This window comes from Notamacropus eugenii, chromosome 5, assembly GCF_028372415.1.
Source record: "Notamacropus eugenii isolate mMacEug1 chromosome 5, mMacEug1.pri_v2, whole genome shotgun sequence".
In the NCBI taxonomy this organism is placed as follows: Eukaryota; Metazoa; Chordata; class Mammalia; order Diprotodontia; family Macropodidae; genus Notamacropus; species Notamacropus eugenii.
In genome coordinates, this window is record NC_092876.1 from 199,679,371 (window position 1) to 199,700,479 (window position 21,109).

Sequence of the window (21,109 nt, forward strand, 5' to 3'; positions counted from 1 at the left end):
CATTTGAACTTGGAGTGAGCATTTTCATTCAAGGAGGAGAGAGGCCTACGGGCTTGAAGGATAGTCTGATTTAGGGGTTTGGGCACTTAGCTAGTTCTATGTCTACTTGGGACTTTATTATTCATGTGAAAGATTAGGAGAGAGAAGAATTTTTTTCAACAAACACCAACATTATAAAAATGAAGACTTTTCTAAATTCCTGATTATAAAACCTTGATGTCTCAGTAAAATGTAGTAAGCTTCTTGGGGGCAGGGAATTTTTCATTTTTATCCTTTGTACCCTCAGTACTTACTACAGCATCTGGTACATACTAGATGATAAATAAATACTTGTTAAATAGAATGGCATAGAGATGAGATTCAGTCTTTCCTTGATTATGTCACCTCCTGAGTACAAGATTCAGCCACAAATTCTTAAGTAAGGTCCTAGACTTCAACCTTTAAAACACTGATTCCTAAACATCATTTTCTCTATTTTCTTTTAAACTTAAATACAAAATGAGAAAAAAAAAACATTGCCATGTGCACAGTAGAACATGAGAGGATTCAATATAAAAGAATAAATTTCCATTTCAAGAAAACCTATATAGTCACTACTACACATTGTTTTCAAAGCGGCCCAGCTTTCTTTGCTTCCTTGTAGGTTTTCTTTTGTTTTCTGTTGTGTACCTTTTGCTTTATTTTCCCTCCTTCCTTCCTACCCCCTGAAGAATGCTACAGTTAAGCCCATATTTATGTATGTATATATATATACACATACATATTTACATACATACATATGTATTGATATCTATAGACACATACATAAACACATACACACATATATAAGGTCATACTATGCATATTTCCACTTGTCATCTGTTTCTTTGAAGGTGGATAGTATCTTCCCTCATAAGGCCAAGTCTTTCCGTGTTTTTCTAAATCAGTTTTCTAAATCAACCACATCATTTCCCACAACACAGCAATATTCCAACCCAATCACATCCTAGGTGAGAGATTGTGAAAGTTTTTTTCCCCCAAATTTTCTGCATTCCTTCTATTCTTGGCTGCGTGGGTTTTACTTATACAAGAAAATTTTAATTTAAAATAATAAAAATTATCTATTTATACTACAACAGTGCTTTGAAAGGTCTGATATTACTGAATCTGCTTCCTTTACATCTTTCCCCTGGTTTCTTTGAAATTCCTGACGTTATAGAAGAGAGGGCAAATGGGAGAAGGAAGTAATTAGAAGTAAACACTTTTAGGGAGGGACAGGGTCATAAGAGAGAACAGAATAAATGTGGGGCAGGATAGGATGGAGGGAAATATAGTTAGTCTTTCACAACATGACTATTATGGAAGTCTTTTGCATAACTACACATGTATAGCCTATATTGAATTGCTTGCCTTCTCAGTGGGGATGAATGGGGAGGGAGGAAGGGAGAGAAATTGGTACTCAAAGTTTTAGAAATGAATGTTGAGGATTGTTTTTGCATGCAACTGAGAAATAAGAAATACAGGTAATGGGGTATAGAAATCTATCTTGCCCTACAAGAAAAGAGAGAAGATGGGAAGGGAGGGGTGTGATAGAAGGGAGGGCAGATTGGGGAAGGGGTAATCAGAATGCACAGCATCTTGAGGTGGGGGAGGGGAGAGATGGGGAGAAAATTTGGAACTCAAAATCATGTGGAAATGAATGTTAAAAACTAAAAATAAATTAATTAATTAAAAAAAAGAAATTCCTGACTTTTTGTTCTACCAAATGGCTTTTGTTATTATTTTTTTCTAACTCAGGAAAATAATTTTTTAGTAATTTAATTGGAATGACATTACATAAATAAATTAGATAAAATTGTCATTTTTTCGTAATGTTGACTTTACCCAGCCATGAACAATAAATATTACTTCAATTATTTAGATCTGACTTTATTTGTATTAAAAAGTATTTTGTGTTTATGTTCATATAGGTCCTGTGTCTGTTTTGGCAGGTATACTCTCAGGCATTTTATAGTGTCTAGTTATTTTAAGTGGTCTAAAACAATATTGGATAATATTGTGAACATATAGCATAGTTTCTCTATTTTTCTCCTTTGATTAAATCTATTTTAGCTTTAACTTTGCTACCTGCTTTTTTACATAATAAATTCTGCTCCTAGCCTTTGTTTTATCTTTATGTGTATCTCATTTTTATAGCATTTTCTGAAAGCAACATATTGTTGAATTCAAATTTTTAGTTTGCTATCAGTTTCCATTTTATGGGTAAATTCATCTCATTCCATTCTAAGTTATAATTACTTGTGTATTTTCTTCCTATTTTTCCTCACTATCCTTATCACCTATTCCTATCCCTCCTCATTCCTCTGCTTTACTTCTGCTGGACACCTTGCCCTCCTATTCCTTAACCCATCCATCCTTCCAAGAGTCCCTCCCTTATCCTCTCCCCCAACTCTGTCCCCCTACCCTCTTACTTCTTTCTGAGTTTAAAAGACTTTTATACCCTTCTAGATATATATGTATATATATATATATTTTGTTCCCATTCTAGATGAGAGTAAGATTCCAGTACTACTCGCCCTCCCCCCTACTAGTTTCTTCTGTATCAGTTTTTCCTTTTATGCTAATTTGTATAATTACTTCTTTTTATCTCTCCCTATATAGTTTTATTTATTTATTTTTTAGGATTACCCTGTCATTCTCAACTCAGCCCAACCCTTTCTTTGGGATAACACAAATAATGATGACTGTCATGAAAGAACTGATATTATTTTCATGTATAAGAAACAAATAATTTTATTTTATTGAGTCCCTTATAATTGATCTTTAATGTTTACTTCATATTTTTCCTGGATGTCATATGTCAGATTTTCCCTTAAGTTCTACTGTTTTTGTCACAAATACCTGAAAGTCTTTCAGTTCATTGTGTCCATTTTTTTTTTTCATTCAGGATTATACTTAACTTTGCTGGGTAAGTTACCCTTGGTCATAACCATACTCCTTTTGCTCTACAAAATATAGTGTTCTAAGACCTGCAGTCCTTCAATGTAGTAGCTACTAGGTCTTGTGTAATCTTTATTGTAGCTCCATGATATTCAAAAGGATTTTTTTATTGTTGTTGCTTCCAATATTTTCTTCCGAACCTGGGAGCTTTGAAAGTTAGCTATGACATTTCTGTTAGTTTTCCTTCTGGGATCTCTTTCAGGTGGTAATTGGTGGATTTTTTTCTATTTCTGCTTTGCCTTTTTTGTTCTAGAACTTCAGGGCAATTTTCCTTGATAATTTCTTATAATATTGTATTAAGATTCTTTTTTTAATCATAATTTTAATCATAATATATTATTTCTCCTCAATCTGTTCTCTAGATCAGTTGTTTTTTTGATGTTTCACATTCTCTTCTATTTTTTCATTCTTTTAAGTTTGTTTTATTATTTCTTGGTGTCTTAGAATGTCATTAGCTTCCCCTTTGCCCCATTCTAGTTTTCAAGGAATTATTTTCCTCCTTAAGTTTTTGATTCCCTTTTTCAAGTTGATTGACTTTCTTTTCATAATTTTCTTATATGTTCTTGCTTTTTTTTCTAGTTTTCCCTTGATTTCTCTTATTTGATTTTTAAAGTCCTTTTTAAGTTCTTCCAAGAACTTTGTGCTTGAGGCCATTTGATGTTTCACATTGAAAAAGAAGTGGCATTTTTACCTCCACTATCTTCCTCTGAATATGAACCCAGATCATCTCTATCCTCTTGGTAGCTATCTATGCTTGGGTTCTTTCTCCTTTGCTTACTCATATTTATTTATTTTTGTTTTATTTTGTTTTTAGTAGCTATTAGTGTAATCAAGTTCTAGTCCCAAGGTATGGGAAATGATGCCTTAAGCCTCAGGTCCTTCTTACTGTTATTTTCTGAGGTCTTTCCTGGGGCTCAAACTTGGGCTGTGTTCTCCACTCCTAAACCAGTACTAAGGCCCCCAAAGATGCTGTCCTACAAATGATCTTGCTCCCTGCAATCCCTCCAGTTGCTGCCAACTACAGAAGTTCTCTCTGCCCTGGAACTGAAACAAGGGACCCTGCTCTCCTGTAAGTGCCAATAGCCAAGAGGGTTCCCACTTCTCTGCTACTGCACTCACTAGGTGTGAGCTAACTCCTTTTCCCCTGCAGCAGCAGCCAAACCCCAGGTCCCATCTGGTCAGCACAGTATGTGCTTGATGTCCCTCAACAGTGGAAAGTCCTTGAATCTTCTCCTCAGCTGTCAGACCCTGATACTGACCCTGAGATGAAAGTATCTAAGTCTGAGGCTGTCTTCCAACCCCAACTGCCTCCAAGGCAGAATTAGCCTGGAAGTGTTTGCACTTCACTCAATCCTGAACCTAGTCTGGTCTTTCCTGGGGGTCTTCTCAAGTTGTCTTGGTAGAACAACTGCTTTTCCCTAAGTTTTGTTTATTACCACTGCTCTACATTCCCTCTGAGGTGATGTTCTGTCTTTTTTTGTGGAAGAAATTTGGAGAGCCAAAGATTTTCTGACCTACTCCATCATCTTCCCAGAATCCTCTCCTTCTAAACCTCATTTTATGCCACTCCAGTCTGTCTAAAAAGGTGTAGAATTCTAAAGGAATATTATTTTTTAATTAAAATATATTACTAATGTTGTACAGAATGGGAGAGGGCAAGAAGCACAAAATCATGGAACTACAAATACACTGGGAAGGATGGCTTGGTAGATTGTAAAGGAATGTGTTTATGTAAAAGATGAGAAATCATCTCTAAACTATACTTCCAACTTTCAGAAAAGACATATGCATTTCTTGTGAATACACGACACCCCAAGATCAGAAGGCAGATTGAGCATGGGATGGATACAGTCATTTCCTCAGTGATTGGAGAAAGCTACCGACTTCAGGTAAGTTTTGAATTGTCTGAATTCAATGCTACTAAGAATTAGAGAGAGCTCAGTGAATAGAGTGCCAGGTCTAGAGTCAGGAGGACCTGAGTTCAAATCCAGATTCAGACACTTATTAGTTATATAACCCTGGGCAAGTCACTTAATCCTGTTTGCCTTGGTTTCCTCATCTGTAAAAATGAGTTAGAGAAGGAAATGGCAAACCATTCTAGTATCTTTGCCAAGAAAACCCCAAATGGGGTCACGAAGAGTTGGATATGACCAATTGACAAAATGACAGAAATTAGAAAGAGCAAGAATGCTACTTGTAGAAACAGCACAGGATTGGTTATCAGGAGGTCTGGGTCTTGTCCTAGGGTCTTAACTTATTATAATGACCTTGGTTAAGTAATTTAATTTTTTAGTATCTCTGTTTTGCCACCTAAGATTGGGAGTGATAATTCCTTTTTACCCAATGGAAATCACATGAGGTTAAATGAGATGTGGACCTCTTAAACAGTTAATACTTCTTAGGAAAAAGGTGAAATGAATTTTTTAAAAAAAACAACAACAGGTGTTTAAAATGTTGAACAGAAAAAAGATGGGATATTAACATCTGCCATCATGAAAAGCAAAAAGAAATTCTAGTACTGGATAGTAGACAGTTTTAAGGACAGTGCTATAATCAAAGCAGAGAAAACACATTCTTAGGGATAGGGTTTCCTACAGGAAAATGCAGTTTTGCCTTCTAGGACACACCTGATTCTGATAACAAAGAGCAATGAATAGCCAGGAGAATAGTATCATCCAATTAAGAATCATATCCTCCGAGCTTGACTGTGTCATGATCACTGATATATTTCCCCTGGGCTTTATCATTTATTAAGCATTTTCTACAATTGATCTCATTTGATCCTCACCATACCACCACTAAGAGGGAGGTGGGATAGATGGGGTTATTATCATAATTTTACAGATGTGGAAATGGAGACTCAGAAAAGGTCAAGTGACTTGTCCAATGTCACATAGCAAAGGAGTGGGAGAGAGAGACTTTTAAATAATATTAGTAGTTAACATTTGCAATGCACTTTACATATGTGATCTTCTCTGGTCCTCACGACAACCTTGTGAGGTGGTTGCTATTTTTTTCCTCATTTTAGAGATGAGGAAACTGAGGTGCACAGAGGTTGAAGGACTTGCCTGTTTTAAAATTTTCTGTTAGGTAGAAAGAAATTGTTACCCTCAATCTTAGAAGTTGGCAAAACTGAGGCACAGAATTTGGGTTTGACCTTAGGACTTTCTGACTCGGAATCTAGCTCAATACACTGTAATACCTAAGAAGTTACTTTTGACCCCCCGCCTTGTTTTCTGATTACAGTGGCGCTTTTTCCTCTACACCATAGACTTTACTGTGAATTCATTGGAGGATTAATAATTGTAACAATAAAAATGGCACACAATGCAAAGGTTGAGTAAACTGGTATTAAATCGGAATATGATGGTTCAGTTACCTGAATCTAATCCTCTAGTCTCCTAATGACTACATCTTACTAGTATGGTACTATGGTCTAGTAGGGAAGGTTTTTTGCTTAATGCAAATATCCCTAGACTGTAGGTTTCCAAATTTTTAAGAAATTCATTAATGGGGACACATATACAAACTGACATTTTAAACACCTCAAATCATGGGAGGGTAGAGATAATGTGATGTTGTTTTACTGTTGTTTTCTTTAAACATCTTTACATGTCAACATTTGAGTGGATATTCATGGAGGTTAAAGGAATATTTTTCTCCTTTTTTTATAGTTTGATTTTCAAGAAGTGGTCAAGAAGTATTTTCCTCCAGGAAATGAAGTGATTAATGGAAAAGACTTGAATTTTGTGTATGAATTCAAAGCCGATGCCTTGTTTGATTTCTTCTACTGGTTTGGCCTCAGCAATACCACAGTTAATATTAATGGAAAAATCCTGAATTTGTCTAGTACTACCCCAGAAAAGAAGGAGACGATAAAGTTATTTCTGGAAAAAATGAGTGAACCTCTCATCAGAAGGAGCAGTTTCTCAGATAGAAAATTCAGTGTTACTTCCAGAGGTATGTTAGTAATCCTAAAACCCAGTTTGTTTTTTTCTTTTTTTACTTTTTGGGATCTTAAAAATTATATAAAGATGCAACTGTTATTAGGAGTAATGGGAACCAATTCATTGGAAAAAACCAAACAAACCAATGCTTATTGGCCGGAGGGAAAAGCATAATATAGAAAACAAGTAGGAAATATTTACTCTCTAAAACAGAAGTGTACTGACTTTCCTTTTCTCTTTGTAAAATGTAGACTACAGATTCCATTCCCTTTGCCTTGCTGGTCACAGTAGTATTTTTCCTTTCCTAGTTAGGAGAGGTAGGGCTGTTGTGAGTCTTAGCAGATACTTCCTTTTTCCCCTGAAAGTGTATTGTGAGCAAATATCCAGGATAAGGCAGGAAGCGGACTGGCTGGTTGAGAAAGCTGTCTTCATGGCCACTCCCAAATGGAGCAACTCTGGAAGAGCTGTTCCAGTCTGCCCTGACCCAACATCTGTCATTTATGGATACTGTAACTGCGAAGTTAGACAGGAAGAGAGCCAGCCTCACAGTCAGGAGGAATAGGGTCTAAGTCTTCCCTCTGATACTTACTAGCTGTGTGACTCTGGGCAACTGTCTTGGATTATAAAGGAGGAGAAGGAGGAAATAAGCATTTATGTAGCACATTGACATAATAAACTTATATAATGAGCATTTATGTACTGTGTGCCAGGCACTGTGCTAAGTACTACATATATGATCTTGTTTGAGCCTCAGCAATTTGGGAGGTAGGTGCTATTATGATCTTCTTGTTACAGTTGAGGAAACTGAGGCAGAGGTTAAAGTAATAATAATTTGTGTATTATAAAATAATTTCAGTAATTTTCAACTCTTTGTGATCCCATTTGGTGTTTTCTTGACAAAGATACTGGAGGGGTTTGCCATTTCCTTCCCCAGCTTATTCTACAGATGTGGAAACTAAGGCAAGCAGGGTTAACTGACTTGCCCAGGGTCACACAGCTAGTGTCTGAGGCTGGATTTGAACTCATGAAGATGAAGCTTCCTGATTCCAAGCCTAGTGCCACCCAGCTGCCAGTGACAGTAATTATAACAATAGCAGCTAACATTTATAAAGTGCTTCCTATGGACCAGGCACTATGCTAAGCACTTTATAATTATCTCATTTGATCCTCACAGCAACCCTGGGAGCTGGTGCTCTTATGATCCTCATTTTACAGATGGGAAAACTGAGGCAAATGGAGGATAAGTGATTTGTACAGGGTCACATAACTAGTAAGAGTGTGAGTCTGGATTTGAACTCAGGTCTTCCTGACTCCAAGCCCAGTCCTCCATCCATTGTGTCACCTAGCTGTCTCATTGCACTGTAAGGTGATCAGCATTGGTAGAGGGAGTTTGTTCACTGGAGGTTTCTTATACCAATGAATCAGTTCTGGTCCCTCACCACAACGAAGTCACTAAGATGTAATTCACTGCTTAAGCAGGTACACAAAGTCTGTTTTCTCAGGTCCCTCACCTGGTTTGAGGACTGTATGAAATCAGGTGAAGATTGTTCAGTGAGCACCTTTGGGGATGAGTTTATTGCTCTGGGCTACAGCTCTGAATGGTGCTCCCAGTCTCAGCTACCCCTCTCAAAAAAGGGTGAACTTTCTGGTTACCTGGCAGAACCTTGTAACAAAATGTTTCTAATCCATTCATTATAAATCCATCACTGCCACTGAAAAAAATTATCACAAGCACACCCTCTCTTGACCAGACATCTTTGTATCCAAAAGACAGAACATTTTTTTCAAATTTATCTCCTGGGTTTTTCAATAAGTCTGGGTCCCTCTACAGTTGCTTCAAATTATTGTCACATGGGAGGTTTTTTAAGCCATGTTTCTGTGTCCTCAATTTCTGTACAATGAAACCATACCTCCTTTGCTATTTTTCAGGCTCAATAGATGATGTTTTTACCTGCAGTCTTTCACCTAGATCATCTTTGACGGATCCTCTTCTAGCAGAATTTCCAATTTCAGCAGTCCTGGAATCGGAAGAGAGACCTAACAAATTCATCCGATTTGTGTAAAAATTGTTGGACTTTGTTTTCAAACTGAAAAGTGTGTGCCTGGACTTTGGGGGTGACAGGCAGAGGTGGTGGTAAGAGAGGACCTTCACCTTACTTTTTAATCTCTTTTCTTTCCTTAAGAGAGATCAGTCCCTCTCCATCCATCTTCATTAGACCCCCATAGAGGGGCTTTAAAAAATATTTTCTACAAGATGTGATGACCCAGCAACTCTGACAGCTAAATCATTTTAGAGACATACTCAGCAGGGCTGAGGGCATTCTCCTTTAGGTCTGTGGGAGAAGCTGGGCTTTTGGCTACCACAGTCTGCTTTTCTACCTTGTGGTAGTACAACCTGGAACATTTTCTAACTTGTTTTGTGGAAATCATCAGAGTTAAGGACATTCCTGCCATTCTAGACAAAAAGAACAGTGGTTTTGCCCAATAACTGGGAACATTCCTACCTTAATCCCATCCTAGCAGGCTTATGGTAGCCACTATGATGATTGGTGCTCTGGTCTAATAAACCCAGGAGTGTGATAAATTCTTTAGCACCAAGAAATGAGAGTTTGTCTCCCACGTTGCTCCTGTAAAATGCCCAAGTTGATACTCTTCTGGAGGGTTAGTTACTTTGATGGAGAAGGTAATTAACTGTGCCCCTTTCTAGAATGTGAACTCCTCAGACCTTCCCAGTTTCAAAGTGATCTTGGTAGCCTGGGAGCTGGTATAGTAAAGAAAGAGGAATGTTGGATTGGAGGTAGAAGATGTGGTTCAAGTCATAGCTTTGCTTCTTACTGCTTGTTTTGTGACCTTCTCTGGACCTCACTTTCCCCATCTGTAAAGGGAGGAGGTTGGATTAGGTGACTTCTAAGAACTTTCCAGCTCGAAATGTATGATGTTGAAATCCTATGAAGCTGGGTGATATTCAATACTGAACTGTGAAGGTAATGAATACTTTAATTTCCTCCTTCATTCACAACAATGCAGGATTGTAATTTTCGGACTTTAAAAGAGCTTGTGGCAATCTGAATATTAGAAACTGAATGGAAGAAGCGTTATCTGTACCACAACAAAAACAAACAAAGAACCCAAACAAAACCAGACCAAAAAAATTTGCACTTTCTATCTACCTTGAGATTTTCAAGAGTTAAAATCAGTCCAATCCAGTAAACATTTATTAGGAGCTTAATATGTGCCAGGTGCTGTGCAAAGGACTAGGGATACTATGAATAAAAAGAAAGAGTCCCTTCCTTCAAGGAAGTTATAATCTGAAGTGGGAAACAATAGACAAAAGCAGGAAGGAATGGATGGGGGGAGAGGGGCAGGGGACAAAAGGGCTACTTGATGCAGGGGCATCTTGTTCCAGAGAACTGAAATCAGACAAGGCAGTAGATGCAAAATGGAGTGATCTTTCTGCCCTCTATAAAGGAAGAATTGGGAGGGGTTTGGTACTCTGCCCTCTAGCCCTACAGTCAGAGGGGAGAGAAGGCTGAGGGAAGTAATGTTCATCAAGGCTTGAGTTAGCAGCAGTGTAGTGAGATTATAAGTGATGAGTTTATCCTGGGAGGGACCTGAAGCCAGGGAGAGCAGAGGATACATCTTAAATATTAAAAAAAAAATCAATTATCAACAACTACATAGATAAATTTTGTTATAGATGCTCATAATGAAAAATGCTTGTGTTCAGGGCATAATTTTGTTTTAAAATTTTTCTATAATCCATTGGCTTTCTTTTGCCAAGTTGGACACTCTGGATAACAGGTTTTTTGGTTGTTATTGTTGGTACTTTAAATGCATTCAGCTGAGTACAATTAAATGATTTTTCTTAGAACTTAATATGATACCCATTAAATTGACTGCCCTCTTTCCCACTGGATTGATTATTTAGCAAATATCTATTGAGTGCCTTTTATGGGCAAGGCAGTGTGTTGGTGACTGGCTTACTCCTTCAGTGACTTGATCAAGCTCCATGTGTTTCTTTGTGACTCTCGAACAGTTGGGGACCTTTTTGACTTGATGGGAGATTAAACAACCAGGAGAAACATTTTTTGGAATGGGATTAGCAGGTAGAAGCAAAACAAGACTTGGAAATCCATGATGACGATGGGTCTTTAGGGGAAACTGAAAGAAAATGGTATATAATAACCAAAGGGGATAATTGCTCTTCACAGAATTCTAATGGAATTGTACTTTCTTTTGTTTGCTGAAGTCTGAAGTCTTTAGTACTTGAGAAAAAACAGAAGTTTCAATTTAATTCAACAAGCATTTATTAAGAAAAAAAAGAGCATACTATGTGCTGGGCACTGTTTTAGACGCTGGGGATAAAAGACAAAACATGAAACAATTCTTCCCCTCAAGGAGCTTATATTCTACTGTATTGAGGAAAACATAATCTAAAAAAGATGTATTCATTATTTGCAATTATATTTGTACAGTTTAAAGAAAATCAGCAAAAAATATGAAGATCATAGATTTAAAGATAAGAGGATCTTTATTTCTAACCCTCTTCATTTTACAGACGAAGGGAAAAAGCCCATGATGTGCCAGGCATTTTACAAACATTATTTCATTTTATTCACACAAAAACTCTGAAATAAGTACTGTTATTATCCTCATTTTACAGCTGAGCCTAGGACTGGAGTCAGGAAGACTCATTTTCCTGAGTTCAAATCTAGCCTTAGATATTTACTAGCTATATGATCCTCAGCAAGTCACTTCCCTCTGTTTGCCTCAGTTTCCTCATCTATAAAATCAGCTGGACAAGGAAATGGCACACAACTTCAGTATATTTGCCAAGAGAACCCTGAATGGGCTCACAAAGAGTCAGACATGACTGAAATGATTGAATGACAGTGACAAAATAACAAAAAGTCAACAGTGACCTAAGTGGCCTCAAAAATTTGTAATATACCCACCTTGCAGAATGTATTCTAATCACCTGTGCCAAGGCCACTAGAGGTTACAACAACAGATTGACAACTGAGTTTGGATGGCCTACTTTTTCTCTGCATCAACACCAACAACCAGGTATTTGACTGTTACTGAATAGTTACCAAATGTTCATTTTTGAATATATATTGTATCTTGTGTACTACTTATGATTAAATAATGAAATAAAAATTCACATTCCTTTTTCACTTGATTCAGAACTAGCCTTCGTACCCAAACAATGGGAACACCTTTCAACTCAAAGCTCAAACGTTTTCCTTTTCTCGTTCTCTTAGACATAAAGAAAGTTCTTGAACACCTATTGAAAGTCAGATGAAAAGAAAACAACTAAAAATCCCCAAAGTGTTCTATTTTAAAACTACACTAAGACTTTTGGGGGACACCATAGAACTGATAGCTACTCACGAGGGGCAGAACCTGGGTTTTCTGATGCTCTCAGTGCTTTTACAGGTACCATGTTACCTGCAATCAGGGGCAGTAAGCAGGTGCTGTAGGTCATTGCAAAGACTGCTGGAGCAGCTGTTCTCACCTGGACCTTCCCTTCATAGCTTCTTAGCAGTCTGTGCTTCAGTCAGGCTACGTGAATCTCTTTAGTCCTCAGTTCCCTCATTTGTAAAATGGTGAGATCAAATTTGATGATCTCTAAGGTTACTTCTTGCTCTTGATCTGTTAGTATATGAACCTTGCTTTCCCCTAGGGAATCATCTCAGCCAGCTTCATCACCTACTTCATTCAGTCAGCCTTGTGTAAGTTACTTTTGGCCATTTCCAAAACTTAATTCATCCTTAGTGGATAAAGATTTGCCCTAGTGAAAAAAAATTCAGAAGTCCTGAGCTTTGCGAATTTTCCCCTTCCCTCTCCTCTCCTTCCCCTTCCCTCCCCTCTCCTGCCCCTTTCCCTCCCTTTCCCCTTCCTTCCCCTTTTCTTCCCTTTTCTCCCCTTCCCCCCTCCCTCCCTTTCCCTCCCCTTACCCTCCCTCCCTTCTCCTCCTTTTTCCTTCCCTTCCCTTCTCCCTTCTGTTCCATCCTCTCCAATAGAATTGTAATCCCTCTCCTTCACCTAGGTCTTTTTGAAAGGGGTGGGAGTTGGTAGCGGTAGAGCTTTAGGTCCACAGTTTAACTCACTTCCTATGTAGCAGAGTCCCCTCAATGTCCAAGTCCAAAGCTCCTTTGCTGGGCTAAAGGTAACATCTCACTAGGGAATCCTAGCTCTAAGATCAGCGTGGCTCAACCTCCCTGATCTAAGGACTCCATAACTCATATCTGGACTAAAGGCAGTTTCAAAAAGTGAATTCTAAAACAGTTTTGATCAATGACAGTATCACAAGGATATAAACTCACAAGGAAATTGCTCAGAAAGATGTAATGCTTTGGATGAATAAATATTTGTGTTTGTCTAAAAAAACCAGACTCAAAGGCATACACTGTACATCCTCACAGCAAGATAACATTATAGACCAATAAATGGTATGCCTCACCATTGGTAGGGTCAAAAAATCAAGTCAACAAGTAATTATTAAGTGCTTACTCTTTGTCAAGTACAGGAGACACAAATACAAGTAAAAAGAAAGCCCCTGCCTTCAAAGAGCTTACATTCTCATGGGGGAACACAATATAAAAGGGAACTAAAGTGGGGGTGGGGGTAGAAGGAGATAGCTATACAGAGTATGGTGGTAAAGTCTGGAGAATGGAAGTTGGCTGTCTGACCCCTTTCTTAAAATGGAGGTTCTGGAAGAAACTCACTAATAGAAGAAAGAGGCCATAGAGGAGTAGAGAGAAGGCAACTGAGACATGGAATCTAGCTGAAGGGAAGGAGCTCCTTGGCCACAAATGTTGGGGTTAGGTTTCATGAGACAAAGGAGGCTCAAAAAAGCTTGAAGTAAGTTTTGATTTCACATGTTAGAAACAAACAGGCTTGCTTTGAGCTTTGATTTTTAAAGGTAATTTTAATCAATTCAGAATTAATTAATTTAAACAGCTATTAAGTATCACAGAGATAGAGATGGTTTATTAACAATCAGTTTATGTATGTCACAGTATGTCACTCTATTAAACCTACTATGGCTGTGCTGTATCCATGATTTTTTTTGTTCTTAACTCCCAACTGTCTCCTTTATAATCTGTCTTGAGAGGAACTGAAATGGATGTTTGAATGTGCCAAACTTGAACTGGTGGATTTCTGACTTAGTTCAATGAACTGAGCTCTCCTTGAAGTGTGTTGTATTTTTTTCTAAATTGCTTACTTAGCTTTTAACTATTGCCATGATGTAAATCGTTAAACAATAATCTAATTCCCCATCCTAGTGACTGCTAAATAATCTAGAAATACATTGGATAACCATTACATCCATTGATCAGAAGTAATAATTGTGCCCTTTTAAGATTCATTGCTAAAAGATAATACTGAGAAAACAATTCAATGCTCATTTTCTCAGATTTTAAAAAGGACATGAAGAATTCAAAGTGCTTTGAAAGTACAACCAGAAATATTTACTGCTTTAGCATTGTTGGTAACTCTTTCCTATCAGTAACTTAGGGAATATCAGTGATCACATGGGGTGTTTCTTTTTTAATGATGTGTCATTTCACAATGAAGGTCACACCTGAAGTAGAATAACCCTCCATTGAACAAATCTTGCTTTGACCTTTGTGTGGAAAGTGGTGGAACATGTATCTGGTGGTGGGTGTTGGGAACCTCTCAGTTCTCTTTTTAGTTAAGGTTGTCTCTTAGGTTGCTAGACTGGATCTGGGAAGTTTGTGGATATGTAGGATATGGCAAGACAGGATATTCCTTTCTCTTGGATCATTTAATGACATTTTATATGGAAGTTGGGGGCCAAGGTATGAGTTCTAGATTCTTTCACAGAAAATAAGAGGTTAATGATACATTTCTCCATGTAATTGCTACAAATAGAAGAGAAATCTGATGAATAAAGACATTTTGTGAATTAGAAATGCTATTAAATAAATGTCACCATAATAGGAATTCATGGTTGGGCTACTCAGCTACCCTCACTGTGATATTTCCAGAGTCTGAAAACAAATGAACTTCATTGTTTAAAGGGGTTGCCTTGGACAACCAGATGACATATGCACAAACAGTCCTCACATCACAATAGAAAGGGCTAACATGATGCCCTCATATAAATATTGAAATAGAAATGCTTCTTCAAAGGAATGAACCACAGAATAATATTACTGTTTTACAAATACAAGCTATTATTGACAAGCATGCTTTGGAAATTTTATAGACTTCCCCTTCATTTTAGAATATATTTTTCATGAATGAAGCCATTTTTACTAGCTCTATCAATTTTTAGAAGGGAATCTGTTGTGATGATTGCTGTCTAATTTTAGATGTTAATACAGATTCATACAGGCAGTTTGGTGATGCAGTGGATAGAGTGCTGGGCCTGGAGGCAGGAAGACCTGAGTTCTAGCCTCAGACACTTACTAGCTATGTGACCCTGATCAGGTCACTTAATCCTTTTTGTCTTAGTTTCCTTATCTGTAAAATGAGCTGGAGAAGGGAAACCAGACCAGGATCTTTGCCAAGAAAACCATCCAAAAAGGGGTCACAAAGAGTTGGACATGACTACAAATGACTTAACAAAAACAGACTCGTAGTTTAGTCACAATAATTGAACATTTGAATTAGAAGGGATCTCCTCTCATCTAGTCTCATCCAATCACTTTATCTTATGGATGAAGAATGGAAGCACGTCAATGTTAAATGACTTGTCCACAGTCACACAGCTCAGTAGCAGAGTTGGGAGTAGAAACAAGGCCTTTTAATAGTTTTTAGTACTACATAGGGCCCAGAGTACCCTCCTCTTTCATGCAAGCCCTCTATAAATACTATCCCAGGTTCAAGGTACCCTATAAGTCCATACCTACTCAAAAACTCTATCTTACAAGCCCCTACTGATGTATTTACTTTTACTAGTGAGACAGAGGACATAATCAGTGCAAGTTAAAGGCATTTAATAAAATAGGTGAGAAAGTAGCAATAGGAAATTTCCTCCATAAATCTGGGGCATATTTTCCCACAAATATGCCTGAAAGGTGAACACACATAGGGAACACATGTGGAGGGGTGTATAAGACACATATGTGCATGGAGTGCTTAGGTAGAGGGTAACTCATGCTTCTGGGAATGTTATCACATTACCTTCTTTGGGTGTACCTGTTCCATACTGAGCGTGACATCTGTACTAGGCATTACTTCTTGTTAGTAGTCTTAACTAGTTCTTGTTAGTGCTCTGCTGGGCTCCTAGTCTTGTACCTTTAATAGTTTCATGGCTGCTCAGCTGCTTTTTGCTGCACTTCATCTGTGGTGGGCACTTTGCTCTGCTAGGCTACAATGACTAGAAAACCTCTCCCTGACAAAGCCAGCTCAGAGTTCTTTTGTTCGAAACAGAAACTATGAACCCCCACACCCAGATAAATATCAAATAAGCGAGGTAGAGGGCTTTTGGGTTGAACTTTCTTCTTCTTGCTAGGAAGATCCATGTTGTTTTCTTTCTAATAACCCCCACTTAGTTCCCTTATGAGAGTCAATTGATATAATGCATGTAAAGTACTTTTCAAACCTTAAAACGCTATATAAATGCCAGTTATTAATGTTGCTATCCCATTACCCTAACCTCATTTCAAGGGGGCCTTATCACAGAAGCTCCACCAAGATGTGTAGGTCTAAGTCACTATAATGTTTTCTGGGCCCCCTAAAATTCTTTGTATCTTACCTAGTAAAATCTAGTCAATGAGCATATATTAAGTGCTTGCTGTGCATCAGGTGCTGTGCTAAGAAGCCCTGGGGGATAGAAAGAAGGACAAAAATAATGAAAAGCAAAACAAAAACCAAAAAGAAACCCAGTCTCTACTCTCAAGGAGCTCACAGTCCAGTGGTGTAGATGACATGTAGACAACTATGTACAAACAAGATACAGACAGGATAAATTGAAGATTATCTCAAAGGGAAAAACTAAGATTAAGGAAGATTAGGAAAAACTTATTGTAAAATGTAGGTCTTTAGTTAAGACTTGAAGGAAGTCAGCAAATGGAGATGAGGAGGGAGAGAGTTCCAGGTATGGGGGACAGTCAGTGAAAATGCCCAGAGAGGAAAAGATAGGTTATCTTTTCCAAAGAACAGCAGAGGCCAGTGCCATTGCATCATAGAGTATGGGGGTGGGGAGAGTAAGATAACTGAATAGGTTAGGGGGAGGGGAAGGTTATGAAGAACCTGGAAAAGCCAAACAGAAGATTTTATATTTGAATATAGACATTATTAATTTGTGAAGTCATATAAATATGAATAAGCACAAAAACTAAGCTTACGAGCCAATGAAATTGTTTTCCTCGTGGCCCACATACCTGTCTTTTGCTCACATATATGCATACATATACACACATTTGCAACATATACATATATACACATGATAATATATGCATACATTATATATACACACATGCACACACAATATATGTATGTGTGTACATATATAAATGCACACTATATATGTGTATATATACATATATAATATACTCATATATACATATACATATACATATATATATGTGTATATATATATATATATATATATATATATGGTGTGTGTGTGTGTGTGTGTGTGTGTGTATGTAAATAAGCCTTCTAGGCTTTACATTGCCCAACTTTTGAACCCCAGTTAGTTAATTTACCAGCCCAATTTCACACAGCTTCTCAGTGTCAAAAGTGGAACTAGAATTCAATTTTAATTTTATTTTTCTTTAAATGATATCCCTGGAAGATTTTTCTCTACCCACATTTTCTCCTATTAATGACTCAAATTTGTGGAGTGTCAATAATGTCCTAAATATTGTAATATGGAGAGAATTCCTTCAGGAATATTCCTTCTGCCTCAGTTTTAAAATTGAATGGTTATTTGGGAGGCAATATGGTGCACTAGAAAGGACGTTGGACGTTTGAAGTCAGACCTTTTTGGGGACCATCCTTACTAATGATTGTGCCTATGGACTAATTATTTCATTTCCCCAAGTCTCAGTTTTCTCAACAATAAAATGGTGATAATAATCCTATCATCCCCCACCTCACAGGTTCAAGCACTCTGTAAACTGGAAAGTCCTGCATAAATATCAATGATTGTTACTATACTTGAGTTACTAATTTTGATGTCTCCTCTTTGATATTTAAGAAATATCTTGCACTGTTACACTGATTGCTTTAGATCATGTGTGTCTGATTCACCTTTTAGGTATAATTGCATAGCTTGCCCATAGTAATTTTTATTCTGATTCAATTTAATTTAAAAAAATGTCCAATCAATCATTCCAAAGGGTGACATAATGTTACAACCACTGTGTTCAAGAGGTAGTAGCCATGGCCCTTCCTGGGAATGAAGAGATATTTAGGCTGAAAGAAACCTTGAAGATCTTGTCCAGGGGTGGGGAACCTGTGGCCTTGAGACCACATGTGGCCTTCTAGGTCCTTGGGTGCAGCCTTTTGACTGAGTCCAAGTTTTACAGAACAAATTCTTTCATTAAAGGGATTATTAAAGGAATCCAGTCCTCTCCTTTTACAGATGAGGAAACTGAGACCCAAAGAGGCCACAAAGGGCTAGTTTTGTGTTAGGGCTAGAAAACAGGTCACATCTTCCAGGTTGCACTGTTTTTCCTATCTCTTTCTTTTTATGAAAGTCCCAGAGTCCCTTTCTTCCTTTAGTATGTAACTCAAGCATCATCTTTTGCACGAAGTATTTCTTTTCCCAAATTACCTTGCAGCTAATCACTTTGTATATATTTATGCTGAATATTCTAATGTATGTTCTTGTTGCCTTTTTCATTAGTATCTATGCTCCTTCTAAGTAAGAATTATTTCATTCTTTGTACTTGTTTGTATCCCTAATGCTTAGTGCCATGCCTGGTACATAGTAGGCATTTAATAAATGGTGTTTTTTACAACACAATAGTAGCTAGTAGTTTCTGACAATTAATTATAGATGGAGCTTTCAGGATTACACAGTAATCACCTACATTTGGAGCTTTCAGGATTACACAAAATCACCTACATTATCTCATTTGTTCCTTGTAATAACCCTGTGTAGTTAGAACTAAAGATTACTGTCCCATTTTACTCAGATGAAATGGAGGCTCAGATTTTAAGTGACTTGCTTATGGTCAGAGGCAGGATTCAAATCCATTCACTTCCCTATACCACCCTGCATTTGTTGTAGTCTTGTGACTTTGGACAAGTCATGTCAATTGTCTGGGACTCTGCTTCCTCATCTGTGGACAATGGTAGTAATAGCATACCCATTTATCTTATACCACATACAGTTAATTGTGCAACCATGTGTTGTGCAAACATGAGATGATGGTGGCCAGGAAGAGCATCTTGTCTGGTCAAGGCTGATAAGATTCTTTACCATGTTCTTTTCTTATAACTACAGAGTAGGAAGGGCAGCTATGTGATGTAGTGGATAAATTGCTGGGCCTGGAATCAGGAAGACCTAAGTTCAAATGTGACCTGAGACACTTACTAGCTGTGTGAACCTGGACATGTCACTTAGCTGTTTACCTCAATTTCCTCATCTATAAAATCAGTTGGAGAAACAAAGTACTTTTGCCAAGAAAACACCAAATGGGATCATTGAAAAGTAGACTGAACAACACAGAATAGGAAAATGCCTATATGGATTTATCCAAAGATTCCCTCTAGACTTCCAACACCTTTTTCCATTGATCAAACTTGAAGTGATCCCATTTCTAGGCTGTGTGTTGGTTTAGGTAAGGGCATATTCAGTTGAATTGAGCCAGCGACTCAAAACCCTGAGCAGGCTGAGAGTTTTAGAAGAGTTAGTGAGCAATGGAAGTGGGGACAGCAGTGTCACCTCCCCCTCCCACCAATCCCCAACACACATAACTTGTCCCCTCCCCACCCACTTGCCACCAGCTCAGAAAACCTCAATGGGACACAATGCACAGTGATCGCGTGGCGCCCACGTAGAGCCAAGTCTTGGGGACGTGTCCCCGAATCTCCAAGGTGACGGGTCACAACAAATGCGCTGGACCCTGTCATCCAGCCCTCTAGATCTGAGTCGGCTGCTGAATGAGTCCAGGCAAAGGATCCTAGCGTCCTGAGCCCTGCTAGCAGAAACACACGAACAACTGTGGACAGAAGGGAAACTTTGTTTCCCAACATCCATTCCAGCTATGTACGCGCCAGGTAAGGGAGCATCGTCCCCTCTCCCCTCCTCCCCTCACCTCCAGGCCGGAGCCCTCGTCTGGGACCGAAAAGTGGGGTGGCGGAGAAGACTGGATAGGGGAAGGAAACTAACTACCTGGAAAGTGGTGGCTCCTGTGGACCTTAAGGCAGTGTCCTGACAGAGAGAAGGCGGGGGGAGGGAGAGACAGAGGAAAGGGGGAGAAGGAAGGGACAGAGCAGAGAGATAGATGGAGAAGGGGGGGAGAGACAGAGACAGAGAGAGATACAGAGACAGACACGGAGGAGGGAGGGGGGGGAGAGAGGGAGGGCTCTTTCACAACTACCTTGCACCTGGGATCGTTTCCCCCCAAATGTACACTTAGCTGCTTTCAGTCTCTTATCAAGAGTCTAAGAAAGGACAGCCCAGGGTCAAGCCGCTCAGGAGAACAAGGAGACAGGCAGTCAGGCAGCTCTGAAGACAGGCTGGGCACAGACAACATCCCGGATCCCTCCCCAAGGGAGCATCACACCCTTCTCTGAGACTTCCCTCCCTCCTACCAATTCGCAACTGTAAAACCAGTTGAAAAAAGTCCAACGTTGGCGCTTTAGTAAAGGGAGGGAAGGAGGGGGAAGGGAACGGTAATGAAGGTACTTGAAATCACCATGGTCATGGTCATTGAAAACAGACCTGGCTTTGGACACCCGTAGAGACTTTAATATGTGGTGGAATGCAAATAAATCCCAAAGCAAAGGATTTCTGTTTCACGGTGGTATAGAGGCAGGACCGTGCAGCTAATTCTCACCTTGGCTGGGGGAGGGGAAACTGGTTATTAAAAAGCAAATTTGTGTGTAACAGATGTGGTGTTCTTGGTACAGAGTATGCATACATATGCAGCAGCTTTCCGGAATTTAGCTATTTGATCTACAGGGAGCTGGGGAGAAGAGAATTCCTCCTGCTGGGATACTAGCTGCCTGATTATTGTGCATTCAAT

The 21,109-nt window shown here is 38.6% G+C and overlaps 2 protein-coding genes across 3 annotated transcripts in view; both read left to right on the forward strand.

Annotated features, from left to right (window-relative positions):
- The window catches only part of MEDAG (mesenteric estrogen dependent adipogenesis), a 182,871-nt gene extending 170,768 nt beyond the window's left edge, over nt 1-12,103 (forward strand). The window contains exons 5-7 of the mRNA XM_072611848.1: nt 4,756-4,868; nt 6,654-6,939; nt 8,856-12,103. Coding sequence (XP_072467949.1) covers nt 4,756-4,868; nt 6,654-6,939; nt 8,856-8,989 — 533 coding nt within the window. The 3' untranslated portion in view covers nt 8,990-12,103. The remainder of the gene's footprint in view (nt 1-4,755; nt 4,869-6,653; nt 6,940-8,855) is intronic.
- A 7,780-nt stretch (nt 12,104-19,883) lies between these two features.
- The window catches only part of TEX26 (testis expressed 26), a 38,868-nt gene continuing 37,642 nt past the window's right edge, over nt 19,884-21,109 (forward strand). The window contains exon 1 of one of the 2 annotated variants that reach the window (XM_072611850.1): nt 19,884-20,138. In XM_072611850.1, coding sequence (XP_072467951.1) covers nt 20,126-20,138 — 13 coding nt within the window. In that variant the 5' untranslated portion in view covers nt 19,884-20,125. The remainder of the gene's footprint in view (nt 20,139-21,109) is intronic. The other variant, XM_072611851.1, reaches the window with a different exon arrangement.